Source organism: Lepidothrix coronata, unplaced genomic scaffold, assembly GCF_001604755.1.
Source record: "Lepidothrix coronata isolate B3197 unplaced genomic scaffold, Lepidothrix_coronata-1.0 Scaffold3, whole genome shotgun sequence".
In the NCBI taxonomy this organism is placed as follows: domain Eukaryota; kingdom Metazoa; phylum Chordata; class Aves; order Passeriformes; family Pipridae; genus Lepidothrix; species Lepidothrix coronata.
The window spans coordinates 9,812,852-9,833,598 of NW_016690183.1; the positions used below are offsets into that span (position 1 = coordinate 9,812,852).

Sequence of the window (20,747 nt, forward strand, 5' to 3'; positions counted from 1 at the left end):
CAAAACTATTAACTTTAACAAATTTAATGTAAGGCTGAGAACCACCAACAGCCTCAGATGTACCAATGCCAACCCCAAACTGAGGAACAATGACTGTGTGAAATCAAATGTCCAAATTCCAGAAGATTTCCTCTTCCTCCTCTTCAAGTAAGCAGAAAACCCCTGGCTTGCAAGTAGAATTAAAAGTCTGTTTTGCAGTAACATCCACTTATAGCCAAGATATTTTCCTGTCAGCCCTAACACCAAACAGACTGATAGTAGCTATAGTAGGCTTTCCACGTAATATGGCAGCACCAAAGGCAGGTCTGCAGCTATAAATAGGCATGCTATGAGCAGTCTCATCACAATTAAGCTCCTATTATTGTGACAGCTAGTTACTTACAATTACTATTTGCAACACTAAAATACATTTCAGTCAGTACCATCCCTTTTAAAAGCAGCATAGTCACTACAATATTGGGGGTTGCTTATGTACACCAACAACCCAAAGATTGTGCCTCCACTGGAACAGCTGTCAAATCCAAGGCTAGTGTGCTTTCTCCTCCCTGATGTAATCAATGGTTATTAGTGTGTTAGCAGTTACCTAACAGAATTTAGCTTTGAAGAACATTTCAACTTAACCAAAACTAAGCAGCACATTCACTTACCTATTTGCTCTTGGAAGTTGATAAATACATCCTAGTGTACTTCTCAACTAGGACTGGGAAAGGAAGTGGGATCTTAAAATGGCATTTATTTCCTCTCTTCATTGTCTGTCTACACTACTTTAGCATCTCAGACAGATTTTACACAGCAAATATGATAAATTTAATTGAGTTGATCAGTTACATGAAATCATATCTTTTCTGCACTCAAATGAAGCAGTTTTCCAACTGGACCAAAATCGTTCATGCTTTAGGTGTAAACACCTAAAATGGCAAGGAAGAAGAGGAACAATGAAACCAGAGTAATGGGAAAGCATCAAAACCTCTCCCCTTCGATGTTAGCAAACCATCACAGTGTATCATCCACTTGCCTTAGACTAGAACACTTATCTTCCATACCATATAAAACAAACTGTTATCACCCTGTCCTTTTTTTGTTCTTTACAAGACTTTGCACAATCAAAGCAGTTAACGTGTTAACTACTTCTGTAGAGTAGCTTTCAAGAAGCTGTTTCCTGCTATCTCTTGATCAACTAAAGATTGCTCTGAAAAGATGTAGTGAGTGGCAAACAATAGCAGCAACCATTTGTAACTTGTCTACTGTAGTTGCCAGCCAAGACAAATGAAAAGCTAAGGTAGTGTAGGTTCCTTTAATTCAGTTCTGTCTCACACATCCCACTACAGCCATTCACAACAACTGGGTATATTCAAATCAATCCTCAACAAGTATTAGCACAAATCTAAGGCTTCAGGCACGTTCTATTTATTCTTATCAATATTCTTTTAGAATATCGCAGGTAGGCTTCCAAACTCCTGAACACACTCTTAAGAACATATCTGTTTCTGGGCCTTATCAAATTTGGACGAGTCACTCCAAGCATTTCTACCACTACATAAAAGAATTAATTCCCTAAATAGCATGTTTCCTCCACAAATGAAGAGCTAAACCCGGACAATCACAGAATCTGAGCACTGATCTAGCCCTTCTAGACCTAATCTATGCTAATCTATGCTAAAAGGAACGTACAAGAGGCAACAGACAAGACTCAACAAGGGATTTCATTTCCATATAGGAAGAAAATTGTTCACAGTGAGTGTGGTCCAGTATATGCATGTATTAAGCAGAGAGGTGTTAGAACCTCGCTTCTTGAAAACGTTTTAAAAGTGGTCTGGAAAATACAATTTTAGTGCTGGCCTTACCCAAGTGGGAGACTGGATCAGATGATTTCTAGATGAATCCGCCAACCAAAACTATTTTGCAAGTCAATACAACCCTCAGCTGGGCCCACTATCCCAAAACCAAGGACCACAGTATTTTTAAAGCTCATGTTATGGAGTTTGCTGGCCTTTTAAATTCCAGTTTAATATTCAAAAAGATGAAAACAATCACCACTGCATCCTAACACTCAGGATTTCAATCAGCTACAGGCACATTGTAAAAAACAACACTACTAATAAAGGAACAATAATTTGTGAATTAAAATGATTAAGAGCTTAATCAGACTGAACTCTTCAGTTCGGTGTGCAATCACTGACTGTTATAATCAGTGGAAACATTCGTTAAGTTAGTCTCCTTTAACAACTCCATCAACTAGGTAGTTCACTCACTCCTTCCCACTACTGTTCCACGTGTTTATTCATTTCAAAGATACCTTGTCTGGTTAACAGTACAGTTAGAACCTTCAGTTCTATGTCTTAGAAACTGTAATTAAAAAAAGACAGATCGGAAAGCTCTTCACTAATTAAGAAAGTAGTCTAACTGGAGTGCTTAAACTTAACATTATGTTTAAAATAAATTAAAAAACCTAAATTAAAGAGCTGTTTTTTTTCAAATAAGGTGTCTTCTTATCATAATGGGGTTCTGCTACTCTTATAGCCCAACCTTCATGCCTTTGAAAAGTCACTCTTTTCAGACCTTTCACTTTCTGTCATTTAACTGACTACACCCTTACCTTGTACTTGGCATACTTGAGACTAGGAGCCTGATCTCTACCCTGGAATATTAAATGGTTGGTTGTCTTTTGGGTTTGGGGTTTTTTTCCACTTTCTTTTTTTTTTCCATTTCTAAACATATTCTAGAAGAAATCATTAAGCATGTCAAGTGGTACGCATGTTCACAATATGCACCTACTCTATGACTTTCCTCCCTGAAACTTGAAAGATGTGCCTTCTCAATTATTTCTTCCCAAACATAATGTTTTTTGGACCTTGTTACTAGCCAAGCAGCTCCTTAAGTTAATAGCTCCCAATTGATACTTCAAAATACTCAAGATTACTGAGATGCTCTTCTGTATCTTCTGAGTAAGAATTTCAGCTTATTTCAAAACAGATTTAAGAGAAAAAAAGAAATCCCCATTTTGTGGCAAGCTCACACCTGGTCATCACATAATATGATCTCACATAAACAAAATGACTACGCACACCCTTTTCTCTTACACTGTGTATGAATAGCTAACAGTGAACTAGGAGTACTGGTTCATGACCTACTTAATCCAATGAAACTACTTATTTGTAGTAGTACTACTACAAAACTAACTTATTAACTGTAACAACTATATTTTTATTTGCAGTATTATTCGCCGAACTAAAACTAGTTACCACTCGAGTAGTTATTAAATTATTATAACACTGGCAATACCTTGGATCTGAGCTAAGCAATGTAACAGAACTCCCTTATTGGTGATTTTTAGCTTTCCTATGATAACAAGCATAGGAAGGATAACATGCATCCTTCTGCATCCCCTACAGTAACTTCTGATGCAAATGGCAAACATTAACCAAATGTGACATGGCTTACAGGTCACTAAGTTACATGTATTTTCTGCAACAGTTTCATGAAGGACTACAAGTGCTCTGGAATTATGAAAAGCTTCAGTGTGAGTGCATATTTTATAAAAAAACAAAAATAATTAAAAATCAGGGAAGTCATTAAAAAGAAAAAAATTACCAGGGAGAAACACCATTTAGGGCTGCAGACACTGATGTGTCAACAGACAGCAGTCCCTACCCAAGCAATGCCATTGCAGCTAACCACAATTTGGCAGACTCATTGTCACTGTTCTCTGCTCCAGTATGTAACATAATAACATATGGGTCTTTAAAGCAGCTACAATCCTGCATTGTATGCCTCAATGTTGCTAGGAAATGCTCCTATCTTAGATATTAGGAATTCTAACCCTTGGTCCAGATTTGTTAGGAGTCCCTGTTTCCCCTCCCCATATTTAACCCTGACTTCAGCTTGCATTGATCACAACATGCACTTTCTTTCATCCATTATTGTTTCCAGTCTGTTTTTTACAGATAAATTAATCTCTTCAAACACAGTTTCTCATTACTGCCCATATATACCAGTCAAAAACTGCACGGAAGACCAGATGGCTCTGACTTTCAAGCCTCACCCCTACTTTTTGCTGGCATTGCTACAAAAAGAAGCACTTTTACTTGCCACTTGTCCCTGCACCTGTGCTATCATTTCCCTCCTGAGAGCATGAGAATTTCTGCAGCCAGACACTGACAGAAGCAAGGAAGTCCTCTGGCTGAAAGTATCTTGATGCTTTTGACTGAAGAAGAGTGAGCATTCAGCCACTCTGGTCCCACCTAAGGACACAGTGAACTATGGCCCTAGGCATTCAATTTTCAGCTCCTTGTGACAGCACTAAATGCCCACGTCCGCAGATCAATTTCTGGATGTGCTCAGTTCATACCACTTATTATTTGAAATGCTCACCTCACACAGCAAGTCAGAGCAGTTCAGTTACTGACACACAAGACAGGAAGCAAACGTCAGCTCTTGGGCACACAGAATTCACATTTTCTTCAACCATGTTCTCCGTTTGATGTTTTTAAATATAAATATTAGTTTGTCTCCCATGGTATTTTATGTCTTGCCTTCTCCCCTAATAGTTCATTCACATAGGTAGTTTAACACTACGTGGCTTTAAAATTCTTCTCAAGAGTTTCTACCACTATTATATACTGACCAGGCAGATATTAGAAATTCCCAAGGACAAGGAGGAAAGAAAGGGAAGAATGAGGACTCAAGCAGCTCGTGGATATTAAAGAGAAAAAAATGTTGCTTCACTCCCTTTTCCCTCCTGGAAAAAGATGAGAAATCTTAATTTATTTTCTTGCTGGTTTTAAATGAGAATCTTTTCTTTTTCTGAGTTAGAAAACTATAAAAGCAAAGCAACTGCCAGTATTCAATATCCCTTACCCTATCTGCCAGCATGTTAAAAACTTTGCAACTCAGAGTTTATAGGTAACTCTTGGTCTTCCAGAAGTACCTCAAACAATACAGTCAAAATTGTATGTGTTTCTTAATATCTAAAGTAATTTTAATCAACCTGCTTTAGGAAATTTAAATAATAAAAAAAATTGGTCCTGACAAAACCCCCCAGTCATTTTAAAAGTTTCTGGCACTAACTATAAGTTGATTAAACATGAAGTACCTGAGCAAGATCCAACAACAGAACTGTTCCAGAAATCAAGCTTATTTCTGATTTTCTATGAGACATAAAAACGGAAGTCATCAGTTTGATGACTTCTTTTCTCTTAATTGTACACTGCCTTTGGATTTATTTTCACATTATCTCATTTTGTGGGAGTCCTTCATTTAGAACATTTACGTATCAAGAAATAGTGGTATGGGTGCTTCTCAGTTTCATTCTCTTCAGTAGAGAAAAATTAAAGAGTTATGCCTGTTAATAAGAAAATAAGATTTCAATACAAATAATTAGATTTCCAATACATTTCCTTAAACAAATACAACAGTAGAACAGAAAAAGTAACATAGTATCATTTGTTTTCAGACAGTCTTTAAAACAAAAAGATAAATCCCTACTGGAGTGTTCCGTTAGTCTGTACATGCAAGCCTGCAACTTGCAAAGCGACTCTAAAAAAAAAAAAATCTGTCTCTGTATCCCTACTTCAGGATTTAGAGAAACAAAAACAGACATGAAATCATTACTGAATACCATGTAAGGAGTAAGAGTGACCCATTTCAAAGAAAAAAGTTACTAAATTCCCTATATTACCACTTTCTTCCAGCACACTTCAACATTTGATACTTTTAGAAAAATACTGGTTTGGAAATAAAAATAAGAAGTTCAAGTACTTGTCCACTTGGGTGGGGGAGGGGGAATAGAGAACAGGGAGATCATAACCAAGTATTTTGTTATAAAGACTAAACCAAAACTGGCACTAACCGAAAGCGACTGTCATCTCACTTCAGTTTGGGCAATATCAGCAGATCGACATGCAGCAGATAATGCAACTATTTACTTTTCACTTGGATATCTACATGTATAAATATTTTTAACTATATTTCCATGCATGAGTAAGACTATTTGGCTCAAAAACCAAATAAAACATTTTAAAACTCTAAACAGCAGAACAGCAACAAGAAGTTTCAAGCCCAATTTTTACTGTACTTTTTACAAGTCACCATTAATACCATCCCACATTTCTCACATCAGACCAAGTATGGTTGTCTAGAGAAAGTAAAGTTTTATGCATAAAACTTGAACTTCATCTTTGAATTATTCAAATGCGTACCTCCAAATTTCTCTCTTCCCACCCATTCACAGACACCCAGAGGAGCTAGATGACTCCCACGCAAATTCCAATCAACCTCTGTTGCCTAACACCTCCATCTCTTAAAAATTTAGCTTTTTGATATCCTGGATAAATCTGGCAGAAAAAGTAACACTTGCTGGGAACACTTAAGACATGTCTCCACAGGCAAAATAATCTAGGATGTGAATTTGAAGTGCACTGACTATTCCTCCTGAACTTGTTTTGTGGACACACCTTTTATACTCTAAAAACTAAAATAGCCACAGGTTCTTCAGTTCAAACCATGCATGTAAAAGCAACGCACACTCCATACAGGAAAAACCTTGACACACAACACTTCAGCAGTGAAATAGTTATTCCATACTCTTTCCCTGAATAGGCAAATAGCCTAAACTTTGAAATTCAGACATTACCCTTCCACGTATGCAGAATTTACTGTAGAACAGTCTGGCAAACTTTGAAGGTGAACTGGTATTTGCCAGTTGCCTGAAAAACTCCAAAATGAGCTTCAAATGATGAAAGCAACCATAAGAGTTATTTACAAAACTCTCATTTTAAAGTTCACAGAATAACTGGGTCTAATGTACGGCATCCCTATTTTTTAAGGTATATGGGGATTAATCCACCAGTACATTAGATGTTGCTTATAAAGGGGAAAAAAACAGATACTACTTTTCCAGAAGCTTGATTTAGTGGAGAAAACTAATGAGAAATAGTTTATCTTAGAAAACAAACAAACAAAAAAGCCAAAACCAAAGAAACCAACAAGCAAACTCAAAATACTACCACCTTCCAGTGAAAAAGAAAACATCTCCCTTAGGCTGGAGAAGAGAACTGCAAATAGTTAGGTCTTGGGATTGATTACGTCTCCCAGTTTCAAAGCAACCATGTACTGAACACCAGGAATGGTTAAACTGCTTTAAGAATGAAACAACATATGTCAATCTCTTCTCCCAATAATTAGTGGATTTAACTTGCACTAAACACATTAGCAATAAATACTCACTTGAAAGATGGTACAAATAGTGGACATACAACAGGAAGAAGTTATCACAGAGGACAAAATTTATGATGTCCTGATTATGAACTGTATCAATGACAAAGAGATGATAATAACAACTTTAATCCATTTGCCATGGTGCAGTTTCACAGGTAAATTAAGGATCTATAACACATATCCCCACGATTTCTGACTGAAGCAGCAAAATGAGTTCCAATTCTAGAATTTTTTATCTTACTAGTAAGAAACGAAATCAGACAACTACACACCAAAAATACGAAGCTTGCCAGATCCACTCACACCAAGAAACATGGAAAGGAAACCAGCTCACATTAAAAAAAATTAAAATTATATATGAGCTGTAAGGTTTGAGTTTCCTTCCTTTCAAATACTTTGTTCCTTTAAATTACATCTGATGGCTCTGGGATTTAAACTGAACATGCAGGCTGTGAAAAGAGAATGCATGGCAGGAAAAACTGAACTAACCACGTAAAAAGCAGAATGGAAAAGAGCCAGATACAATAAAAAACTGACAAGGGAAATAGGCCCGGTTCTAGATTAAAAGACAATTTAAAAGTATAAAGAAATCATACCCTCCTGTAAAGATTTATTTTTACTTCCTAGCTCAGAAAGCCTAGGATGTGGAATTGCAATTTGTACTACTTTGCTTGCGTAATTACATACACAACGTTATTTAAGCAGGCACCATATGCACATACAAAAAAAGAAAACTAATAGCAAATTCTGGAGTATTCTGTAATTGTGTATCAAGGAAATCTTTATTTGCACACAGTAAGGCGTCAGTTTTACCTCATTTTTTAATGAAATCATATATATCCCAATTAGAAGCTTTGGAAGTACATCACATTTTCAAGCAAATGACAACACTGCTGATCCACTCACATCATTACACTGTTATTTTTATCCACAGCATTCAGATCACGCGCAGTATCTATCTAAATTTCCAAATGGCCTTCTCACCTTAAAAGTACTACTGATTTTACCACTAGATAGGAAGTACAGTATGCATTTTAAATCATTCCAAGACAACAGTAGGTTTTCACAAATAGAGGAGAGGCACAATAAATGAAAAATCCTATAATCCAGACTTCAGCCAGGTAGCCAAAAGATTCCTAAAATAAGAGTGTGACCCACATTAACTTGGGGGTGGGTGTTGTTTGTTTACAATTTTTTCTGAACACAGAAGAAACATTAACAGACATCCTCTTCTCTCTCAGTATTTTTTAATTACAATCAATTTACAAGCCTGTGGCTAAACAATTTGTTAAATATTTAAGAATTCCTTTCTTTTTTTAAAATTTTTTAAAAGAAGATTAATTTGTCAATATTAAATGCAAATTATACTTTTCACTCTTCTCCTTAAGAGTTCCCTCTACCCAAGTTTACAAGTGTTACTTTATCTTTTTAATTCAGAATACATATTCTGACAATTACATTGGATGTAGTTTTATCACTTTCACTGAGGTTCCAGACCTCAAGTCCACAGTCTGACTCATCTTCGTGGAAATCTAGGTGTACAGTTAGAAAATACTGATAATTAAACTGCCTACTATTATCAGTTACAGAAAGTAAAATGTTTCAGAAAACTTTATTGTTTCTTGCTTGGAGCTCCACAGAACCTACTCCTTCCTTCAACAAATTTCATTCTTAGTTTCGCCTCATCCATAATCAGACATACACAGCATCATTCCAAAGTTTTTAAGCGATCTCCATGAGAACAGATACAATACCTATTTAATTATTCTGTATATTGTTTTCCTTTTAATCTTAAGCTCAAAAAACCTCTTGCACACATATTTAGAGCTAAAAAGAAAATCCAAGCACTCTACTAACTTGTAATCAATGTTTTCATCATTCCCCTGTGAAACACCCCTTCTCTGTTTTGCGTACATTTTATATAAGATTTTACTGATTTGGATACACTTCATACAAGATTTTAGTTTGCCTCAGCCTTCCTCCTCGCAGACATAACTCCTTATCTGAAATTATTACTTAAATTATGTCAGTGCTTGAGCAACTCGTCCATTTAAAGATTGACTTATCCATTCTAGAACAGTTGTACACATCATATACTGAGATGTTAAATGTATAGATACACTTATAGATACATTTACAGATGCTGTCTTAAATCAGATACCATTTCAACAAGCCCAGCATTGCTCTCCATGGACCTCGCTGACAGCACGAACAGAAGGTTGGTAGCAGCTTTAACATTAAAATAAATCTCCTGTTACTGTCCTACAGCTTCTGTTATCAGTGGTCTTGTTTTCTAATGTAAGTATTATGCAAACATCAAATCATTAAAGATTGTATTTACAGTATGCAGTCCATTTCCTCCACTTTTTAAAAAATCCAATAAGTTGAGTTTTGCGTAAATAAGTAATACTGCAAAAATTACCTACTCGACTCAGTGAACTTCCTTGCTTAGCAAAAGCCAGATTCTGTTCACAAGATTTTCAGAATCCCTGCTGGGAAAAATGCTATTCCCCCTTAAGCTTCACAGATACTTCTCCCCAAGTCAGCAAAGATGCATCTATAAGCACTAACTGTAGAATTACAGAACTTTCAGATTACAGCCAACACTAAAGTTTTCCACAGCACTTTTGCTCAAACACAGCGTAAATCAGACATTTATTAAGCGTGCCTTCTGTCAGTATTGCAGCCATTTTTAAAAATAACTCTCACTGTTCAATCACATGAATATACTACTGTTATCTAAAACTGGTTTTCAGTTTTAACATGACAGCTGTGAATTTATTAAAAGGCATGCATGATCTATGCACCTAAAGACACTGAATCATCTTGTGAATGGTGACAAAACACTTTTTTCTGGCAAATTGTGAGAGGAATTTTAGAGTGCACCAACTTTCCTGGGAACACAGTTGGATTGAACTAGATTCTAGACGTAGCTCATTCTGACATAAGCTGCTTTACAGAAAGTGGCCATTAGCTTGCACTCTCACTATACAGCTCATGCATTCAATAATGCACTACAAGAACTCCCTTCTCCCTAAGCCAAAGTTTCTTTGTAGGTAAGAATTAGTGTAGGAATATGTACATTTCACCTATGAATGTTGCAATGCTATGGAAGAAAAAACAATTTAAAAGCATATCTTCGAAGAAATCACCGTATTTCAGCTTGTTGGCAATTCTAGCAAGAAAGGAAAAAAACACAGCAGGGGGGAAAAAAAACTGAGCTTGAATTTCAAGTCTCTGGCCTGAGTTTACACACCACTGCTTTAGCTCATTTTAAACTGAGCAGAAACACTTTATGACTTTTTGAAGGTGCGGATTTTTCGTGTCTGTCACTTTTCAAGGTGAAATTACATATTAAAAAAAAAATCTCTGGAAAAAAAAAATTAAACCTTTTCCCAATTTCCCTCCTAAGTTAAAATCTTGAATCCTTCCAAAGTTCCAAACAAAAATAGCAGTTGCCATCTCATGGAACATTTTACTGACACAGATTTCTCCACAGGTTGTTTAACTTTAGTTGTTACTTTCATTTCTCATGGAGACAGAGGAAGGAAAAAAATATTTTTGCTCTTTTTTTTTTTGTCTGTTTTGTAAAGGAAACTACACAACATGAAACGTAACGTTTTTTATGTAATAGCCAGTACTTGATAAAGTACTACCTCTCAAAAACACTCACCATGCCACACAAAATTTTTGAGTCCTAAAACACTGGAAACATATTTCTGAAAGACTGTGTAGCTCTTAAATATTCACATTTTAATAGTCGATAGTGAGACTAGTTATAGCACACTATGTACAAGTAATACTCACCCTTCTGAAGATGCTTTATTGTTACCACAAATAAACATTCCCCCGACTCTCAATGTGATATAGACACTGGGGACAAACAAAGAACGACCTTTAAATTTTTAAAAGTCACATAAAGAATCTGAATGTGCCAACCCCTGAAAAAAGATGAACATATCTATGAGAAAAATCCCAGTTTAGAAATGAAGATTACACTAAATCTGCTGGTAAAAACTCTTCACTGAAATCTGTATTAGCAAGAACCAAACTCACAATAGCTGAAACTACAGTTGCTAGATTTCAGCAAAGACACTCTTATCCTGAAATAATTAAATTATATTCTTCAAATTGTTAAATGTTTCTTATCAGTAAGACTGAGAATCTTTACTTCCAGTTTTTAAAAAAAAACCAAAAAAACTTTTCTCTTGTTCCAATAAAATCAGTGTAGTGCTTTTTTAAGTTAGAAATAAGTATCTTGAGTAATGTACAAGCTTATTATCCCATTCCTGCCGTATCTACGCACGCACTCCTTTTCTTTTGTCTATTAGTAACAATTTGCGTATCACCATGAATACCTGATAATGTCAAACACACGTGCGTGATGCCACAACACACCTATTTCTTTATTCAACCCCACATTTGTTGCTCAGGGACGGCTCTGCCCAGTCAGTGCCCTCCTTCTCACCTCCCCAGACACTGTACTTTTAGAGAGTGCTCCGGACCACATTAGATCCGAAACACCAGAATTTCCAGCTCCTTATGAACTTTTTTGCGGCGCTCTGGAAGATCGGGATCGCACGGTGCCCTTCACGACTGGGAAGTTCGCCGGAGCCGCCGCCAGACTGCCTTACTCCCTCGCCCCTCCTGAACTCGCTCCCTGAACCCGGAGCCCTCCAAAGTCAGGGCCCGGAGCCCCCCGCCCAGCCCCGGTGTCCCGAGGGGCGAGCGGGCGGCCCGGGGCGCTCTCAGCCTGCCCGCCCGGATCGCTCCGGCTTCCGGGACCCGGGCGGACCTGTCCCAGCCTCCCGGGAGGAGCGGGGTAAGCTCGGCGCCGCGCTCCCCGCCGCAGGAACACGGGTTTCCCCCGCTCACACACACGCCTCCCGTCTGCCCGCGCCGAGCCGCCGCCGGAGCCGCCGCGTGCCGCCGGCAGGAGCAGGGAGGAGGGGAAGCGAAGCGCCGGGTCTCCCCTCTCCCCGCTCTCCCTCCCGCCAGCCGCCCCCTGCCCTTTGAAGGAGCGGTGGCGAGCTCGCCCCTGGCTTGGGGCTGCGCCCCGCCGGGCGGGGATGGGAGCCGCCGGCCGGGCTGGACGGAGCCAACTTAGACAAAGGGCACTCCAGACTCCATGTCTCCCCCCTCCAGCTGTCACCGGCCGGGAGCGCGCGTGTCTTCCCGCCGGCGCCTCGACGGAAGGGGACGGGGGCGGCTGCTTCTCAGGAGCCACCGTCGCCCCCATCCCTCCCTCCCCTTCTCCCTCGCTGCCGCCCCTTCCCCTGCTCCCCTCCCCCATGACAAAGGACCCGGGTATAAATAGCCGCTCCCGGCGCCGCCGCCGCCGCCGCGAGCCCGCGAGGTGTCGCTCTCTCACTCACCCGCCCCCCCGCCGCCCCGGCTCCGCGCCGCCGGTGCCGCTCCCGCCGGTGCTGGTGGCGCCGCCAGCTCCGCCCGGCGCTCCCGCTCTCCCGCTCCCTCCCCTCCCGCCGGCCGCCGGATTCACCCTCCCGGACCGAGCGCCAAACGCGCCGGCCCAATCGCCATCGCGCTCATTGGCGAGCGTCGAGCACCGCCCCCATTGGACGGGCGGACGCGGCCGGGGCCCCGCCGGGCCAATCGGGCGCGGCAGGAGGCGGGGCGAGGGGCGGGGCCTGGCTCCCCACGTGCGGGGGGGGCAGGGAGGGGTGGGGAGAACTCTTTGTTCTCGCGCTGCCCGCGCGGGGGGACGGGGGGCTCGCGCTCCCCGCTCTCCCGCCCCCCCACCCCCCGCCCCTCGCGCCCCCTCACGCCCCGGCCCCCCCCCTGCTCCGCACGGCGGGGCCGGGCCCGGGGTCGCGCCGCGACGGGGAGGCTTGAAACTCTCCGGCTGCCTCACGTGGAGAAGGGGGGAGAGGGAGGGGAGAAGGCAGGGAGGGAGGTGAGAGGATTGGCGGGCACCGGGAGGGGCCGCGCTCCCGCTCCCGCTCGGCGCCGCTGCCGAATTTGAATCGGCCCGAGAGCGGGAGAGGCGCAACGGCCGTAACGGTCCCGGGGGGCGGGAACGCCCCGAGCCTCCGGGCCGGCAGTCGGTCCGTCCCCGCAACTCTGCCTGTTGCTCCCCCGGCACGGGAGCTCAGCCGCTGGAGGTCACTCCAGCCTCTCTCCATCTTCAGCGGTGAAAAATGAAATGGCCAATATAAGTTTTCCTCATGGGTGCTTCGCCCTTCCCTTGTGACTAGATCCCTTTCCTGCGTGTCCCACACAGAGCGATGCTTCCGGGGTGCACTGGAGCAATCGCCGCATCCTTGCTTCCACAATTCCCGTCATCCTTCCTTACCGAGTATCAGCTCCCCTCTTCCTTTTGGATGCCTCAGTACATATTCAGGGGCAAAGCTCCGCGGTGATGAGGTCCCCAGTGGTAAAAGTCTCTCCTGGTGGGAATAAATCACAGACGCACCCGCATTCCCAAAGGATGCCGTTGGCTGATGCGCCGAATCGGTGAGCGCGGCTCACGGATCAGAAACGAGGGGAAACGATGGCAGCCTCCGAGGCTGGAGACAGCCCGCGCTCCCTCACACCGCCCCGTCGGGAAGCCCCGGCGGATGTCTCGGCCGGCTGAGTCACTTTCCAGCGGTGCCGCCTCGTGTCGTGTCTGTGACCTTTGCTTGCCCAGACTTTACCGGCACCAGCCCCGCGCTGGTGCATCGCGGCTGTCCCCGCCGCTTCCTCTCCCTCGCCGCTCCGCGCCCAGCGCGGTTTCCCCCTGTCGTGGGGGGTGGTCATAAATCGCAGCACCAGCAGCAGCGGCGATGTGCCCGCTCCACATCAGGCTCAGATCCTGTTGCTTGCTACGTGCTGTCTCCAGCCTCTAAGGCTGCTATCCTTTCCCCCCGTTTCTAATCCGTGAGCCGTGCTCATCAGTCTTGTTTCTGAGGTTTTATTTAAACCTTGAAGATTCGGGCACATTTGCTCTGCTGTCATCCCGCTTTCTGGTCACTGCCAGCCTTTCTTCACCTTCAGCAGTGGAAAGTAAAATTGCCAAAATAAGTTTTCTAATGGGTACTTTGCCATTCTCTTGTGACCACATTCCTCTCCTGTGCGTCCCACATCGAGTGCTGCTTCTGAGGTGCACTAGAAGCCTTGCTTCTACAGTCCACTTCCATCATCCTTCCTTACCAAGTATCAGCTCCCCTCTTCCTTGTGAATACCTTATTACGTCTTCAGGGTCAAAGCTCCAAAAATGAGCAGTGGCCAGTAATGAGGTCCTGAGTGGTAAAAGCCTCTTGTGGGGGAAATAAATTACAAACACAACCTCATTCCCAAATCAAGCAGTTGGGTTACATGTCAAATAAGGCTCAGTGTTCTTCTACTCAAAGGTGATGTGCTTGTGTGCTTTTATGGTCTCTGTGTCTCTGTATGTAAGTACTTAAAATTTCCAGACTTCACCAGGTATTAAACTTGCAGTGAGAACTCAAGAGTGGGCATTCCTACACTGTATGTTCTCGATTTACATCATAGCTTTGAAAAGGGGTTTCTATTAGTAGCTTATTTTATTTTTTAAATCTCTGGGGGTTTGTGAGTTATGAGCAAAAAATGTGCAGTAGAAATGGTTTCCTGTTACAGTTACGTGTTGTAGTGTGGTAGGTAGCTATGCCCTTCTTCATATTCTAGTGGAGTGGCTGACAGTTGGAAAGATTATCTTAAAAATATCACATTTGCAAAATATTAGTAATTTCTGGAAATTCAGCTATTTTGAATCTATTCTGCTCCAAGATGGCTGCCACCACCAAAATGGCTACCCAGTCCCTTCACAACTTAGATTTTTTAATTTATTTTGATCCTTCAAGTTGCACTTCATGGTATCTGGTCTTAGTCAGCAAGTAAAAATAACCACTGTTAAATAAGCATTGGGTAACTTTCTGTAACAGGTACAGTCAGACACAAGGTGGAAAAACCTATGCTGTAGAACCTACCCTGTGAACTAGACCTCAGCACAGATCACGTTGTTTTTCTCTCTTGCACAGAAGATTATTCATTGGTTACACCTGAAACTGATGCTTACTGGAAAACTGAACACATTTTGAATGGAGTTACTCTTTCTCCTTTGCACTGTAGCAAAACAGCCTTTCCACCAAGGCTCTGTTTGAGGCTCTTAGAGTGATGAACTTCTTAGCAAGGAGCTCCATTAGGCACTGATTTTCTGATCCATAGTTCAGGCTGTCTCAAACATGCAGGAGAATTTTAGCAGCCGTTTGATTCTCTACACAGGGGTTTAACGCTGCAACAAGCTCTGTACAGACTTTCTGTTTTCACAGAGTAAGCCACTCAAATGGTTTTCTGTTTCTCCTGTATTTTTGTGATTAAAGAACTACTACTTTGTGATTAAAGAAGGATCTGTGTTATGCAGAAACATTCAGATCAGCTCTTTAGGCAAAAATAGTGCAATAATTCTCGAAAGAATTACCAAATCTGGTATTTTGAGGAGTCATTCTGAAAGGAGTGAATTCTGATGGCAGCCTGTAACAGTGCTTTTGAGAAAAGTAGCTACTGTTGAAGAAATATGTACGTGTTACATGACAAGGAAATTAAGTGAGGGTCAGGAAAAATGTATCAGTTTTAGACCCTTCTGGAACTGTTGAAAGCTTTTGCCTTTTTTTTGTTGTTGTAGTTAATACACTGTAGAAGAGCTTTTTCCATGTTCCCAGCACATTAATGTAACATGTATGTTCATATTGTATGTATGACTAAAATAGTAGAATAAGGATTTGTCAGTGCTAGATCACCAACATCAATCAGACACAAAAATAATTGTTTGACAACATCACAGGATGTTCCTAACCATGATTGTTTCTGTGGGGGTGTACTTATGTGCCTGTTTTCACCTTTTAAAAGAAAAGCATTTGAATTCAGAAAAAAAAAAAAGGTACAAATAAAATTTTGCTACAAAGCAAAATTAATAGTGGAGTAGTTTCTTTTAGAGACTTTTGACATCTCAAATAAGGTGGTATTTCCAAAACACAGTTTATTCTTTATGCATTAATTTAATGATTTCCTCATGGTCAGAATTGCATGGTATTTCTTCCATCTGGCAGGGGGAACCAAGCAAGACCAGTCGGAGAACTACCTTAGCCTGAAATAACCACGGATGCTGACCAGTTTTCCCCTTGTCCCGTCTGGTTTTGTTAAGGAGAAGCACAGCTAGGCCGCCCCCACCATCAGCAGCCCAGAGTAGGAATGCCGGTAGCTGCATCTGGAATTCTTGTAGATAAGCTGGTGACTTGCTGATCGCAGCGTCGCTTTCCTTTGTGCTTCAGAATGGCAGCGTAACAAAGCTGTGTGCAGCTTTTGGGTGGGTCTCCTCCGTGGCGCGGACTGGTGGACTCCACATGTTAGTCACACAGCCTCAAGACGTTCAGCCTGCTTGTGTTTGAGCTCCTGTTGTTCCGTGGTGGGGAGGGAAGGAGGATGCACACCCTGTCATGGTTATCCCTACCCCTACAATTAAAGCCTGTAACACTGCAAATAATATTTCATCTAGCAGAACGTTTAGGAGCATGGTCTTTGTTTCTTTGTGTTTTTTTTTCTTTCAATACGTTTTATTTATTTTAAAAGTGCCTTCCATACATTGCTCATTCAATTCCTAACGCTAATCTGTACTTTTCCTAATATCTCAGCCTGTTATGTGCTTAAAATTCTGCATTTTGATTCATGTGAGTTTGGTAAGGTTTTACAAAATGTTTACATACATGGAAATGTAATTACAGCCTAAAACAGTAAATCTGTAATAACATTCAACTGTTATTCACAGCAATGATTACACAGAAATTAGCACAAACTCTACACTTTTTTAAGAGTTGGCCTCTTGTTACGTTATTGTAAAAAACCAGGAGGGTTGTCTTAGCTTTTAACAAACAGTTAATGACACTGTTTTGTAACTAGCCATTTTAAGATCAACTATGTTTTAAAATGTTTTTTCCCATTAATATCTTAATGATACTTATGGGCCAAATTCTCTGAAAGAAATGCAGCCTTCTGACCTGTTTCACAAACCCCTTCTGACCTCTTTTTTCCCCGTTTGCTATGTGCTTCTCTGTAGAAATGAATTTAATAATCAGATGATCAGCCAGGAGAACTTACTCCTGCTGTAGACTCTGTGCCTGTTGTGCAAGCGGGCAAGTGGTTGCCATTTGACTTGATGCACTTGTCACAGGACCCAGTACCTGGGGACTCACCTAACCTGAGGAGGTGTAAGCAATCATGGGGCAAAACATGTGCAGTGGCAAGTGGAGGTATATTGTCTAACACCAGAGCACCATGAAAAACAAATAGACTTGCATGCACGGAAAAAAGGTATAACAGTAATTACACTGAACCAGATTTGATGAAGTGCTCTTACAGGAAAATGCACATATTTCTGTGCCGTTTATGGGCTGCTTGCATCTGATGTTGTGAATGGTAACACATGCAGCTGGTTCTTAGCTCTGTAAGTGCATAATCGCACACACACACACACGCCCCACACACACACGAGTAACAGAAAGCTACCTGACCTTTCACTAAATGTTTGCCTCATGTATTGTGATACAGGTTTGTAATGTATTTTATACTGAGTATAGGTGTTTTCAATATGCTGAGCCACCTCAATTCTGTGTTCAAGGAGATTTTGTTGGGGATGAAAGACAAACACAGGTGGAAGCAAGAGTGATGCAAACAATTAATTCAAACTATGGCTCTGCATTAAATACAGGACAGTATCCCCTGGCCTAGGGAGAAATGTTGCTGAAAGGAAAGCTCCGATGTTGTTTTTATACGAAATAGAAGCAATGTAAGTGATTTTCTGTTAACTTTTTTGAATATGCAGAAATAAAGTTTATTGCACATGATCATCCATTTCAATTTGTGAAAGGGATTGACTGACTTCCCCTGCCTTCAGTTAAAAAATAAACTTGACTTTGAAAACTGGCTATAGGTAATGATTTCACTTCAAGGAATCTACTTCTGATTATTTTGTGGTCACAGTAGCTGCTTAAGTTGTGTGCGAAAAATACTCTCTCATCCTTGTGTGCTTGTATTTTCTTTTTTTTTTTTTTTATTCCTTATCTGACCTGCATGCACTGTTATATTCAAACCACTTAAAGGTCTAAATGGTATTATGTAGCAAAATTGCCGTGAAAGCATATGCCTGAGAACTTAAATTGCAGTGCCCTGGCTCCATTTGCAGGTGGTTTTGGCAGTGTAGCTGTATGATACTGCTGTGTGCCGCTCAGAGGGGAGAATTTTGCCACAAATTTAAAGGTTCAAGTGGGTATTCAATGAGTGTTGATGGATGATGTTCTCCCATCGGGACAAATCCAAGATTAAAAGCCTGAGCTCTATTTGAATATTGTGTTCCTGATGCATCAAAATTCTTCAGTGGCAGTGGCTAAATTACCCTAGCAGACAGGGTTCACTGACTAGAATCAAATCTTCATGTTTGGCTGCAAATGGTACTTCTTCAGACAGCAAAATGCAATATACATGTAGTGATAAGTCAGACTGTTTGCAAAAGCAAATGCACTTATGAAATCTCTTTCCTCTGTTCATCATTTCACCTCCAAAAGAGATATTACCTCCAAATGTAGCCACCCTTCCATCTCTGTGTGAAGGCCTCCATTTTTAGCGTCATTTATCCCTCCTCATTCTCCCTTCGATATTAATGTTGTCTGCTTTCAGCTCCTCCTTTGTAAAGGTGCACTCTTGTCCTGTTCTGTCCTAGAATAACCTAATCCTAACATCTAAAATAGTTAGGAGGTATTTGCAGTTCTGGTATTTGCTGGTCCTATCTACATTTTTTAAAAGGTAATAATGCGTATTATGTTATGTATATATGAATGTGATCAGACATATTCAAGCTTAGTTAATTCATAAACATAAAAATGAAAAAATTGTTTAACAGTATAAACATGATTAAACCAAATGGGAAGTACCCAGTCTTCTCATGTCTATGGGAGGTACACTCTGAAAGTGGATTTGATAAACTGTTAAATCTTGCCATGACTGGTAAGTTGTACAGTCAATAGAAATAAAAAAAAAAGAAGAAAAATCTTCCATTTAAGAAGATATACAGTAAAGACTTTACAGTGAAAGTAAAAAGATCATTATAATCATCCACCCATTAAATAAACTGTCTAATACAAGTCATAAAAGTAAGATGCTCACAAAAATTTATAAAGATGTACAAAGTACAAAATATGTATCCCATTTGCACCCTGGGTTTTTTGTTTTTCAGTCTTAGCCCTCGATGAAAACATTCACAAATAAATACAAATTTTAAAAACAGATTACACAGACCCCTTCACTACTCAGACATTGTATCAGTGAGTTTACTTCCTAGCTTTTTGGCAGGGGTTTTTTTGCCATATATATGCAGTTNCCGAAGATCAAAATGGTAAAAAAAAATCACTTAACTGCTGGTCTGAGAAAGCTGTTACTGGAAAAATAATATTCTATTTCTAAAATCAGAGGATGATAAGCTTTTTGTGCTTTATGACAGAAAGAATCACTATTGCAGTGATTTATGTGTGTGTACAAATACAGACAGACCTGTACATTAAAGTCTGCCATGCAATGATGCAAGTCTTGATCAAGAGACAGACAGATAACATTGCATTTTAGGTGTCAGTTGAATATGCTGCCAGATATGCTGAAAGAATGACCAATTTGAATTTGTATCAAACTTGTATCATAGAATAAAAAAGGTCATTGGTTTAACAATTTAAAAATATTACATATCACTTTCCTCTCTGAAGCCTTCATGTTGGGTATGAAACATAAAATTAAGAGAAATTAAGGGAACTGGACTTCAGCCAACAAAATTATGAAATAACTGAGCATGCAGACTGATGCTGAGAAGTGTTTTATGAAAGATAGATTCCCGACAAACTACATATGTGTTGAAACCTTGTCTATAATGTATGTGCAAAAAGAGACATTTTGCTTTTAATAATACTTGCTTAAATAAATAACACCAAGGGCAGAAACCAATCTTTCGCTTTCAAAACAAGAGAGAGAAAAAGCAGAAGAGAAGGCTAGGTAAGGCCTGTGCAGCACTAAATTTCAACCTAAGATTTTAAAATACTCCAAGTCACGTTGAGGGATTGCTTCATGAAGTTTAGTATCTGTCAGACTGAGGGTGTAATTCTGATTTTCTCAAGCTATGTGGGTCTTAAGTGAATTTTAATTGGCATTACTCACTGGGAAAGTGAGATGAGATTCTAAGGCTGTAAGTACGAAGGACTGAGTCAACCAAGTGAGTGAAACAGTGACTAACTAATTAAGTGAATGAGTGAGCACGGCATTGTTTGCTTTTGTGATCATTTCTATGCATGAGTGAATGGCAGGGCTATTACATGTGTGTGAATGAGTGGGGTCAGAGTTGCTGAACAATCCATACATTTGTGTGGTCTTCCCATCGCTTGATTAGACTAATGAGCCCAGTGTTTGGAATATTAATACATGCAGACTGGAGATAAACTTGTTATCTGGTTGGGAGACAAAAAAAATCTAAACTATAGCGT

General features: G+C 40.6%; 1 protein-coding gene across 4 annotated transcripts in view; it reads right to left on the reverse strand.

The window, feature by feature from the left end:
- EZH2 (enhancer of zeste 2 polycomb repressive complex 2 subunit) overlaps window positions 1-13,631 on the reverse strand; it is a 51,521-nt gene extending 37,890 nt beyond the window's left edge. For 3 of the 4 annotated variants that reach the window (XM_017822570.1, XM_017822561.1, XM_017822555.1), the window contains exons 1-2: window positions 13,529-13,610; window positions 11,023-11,088 (exon numbers count right to left, since the gene is read on the reverse strand). In XM_017822570.1, the coding sequence (XP_017678059.1) occupies window positions 11,023-11,060 (38 nt within the window). In that variant the 5' untranslated portion in view covers window positions 11,061-11,088; window positions 13,529-13,610. Of the gene's footprint in view, window positions 1-11,022; window positions 11,089-13,528 lie in introns of all 4 variants that reach the window. The other variant, XM_017822587.1, reaches the window with a different exon arrangement.
- Between the last annotated feature and the right edge of the window lie 7,116 nt (window positions 13,632-20,747).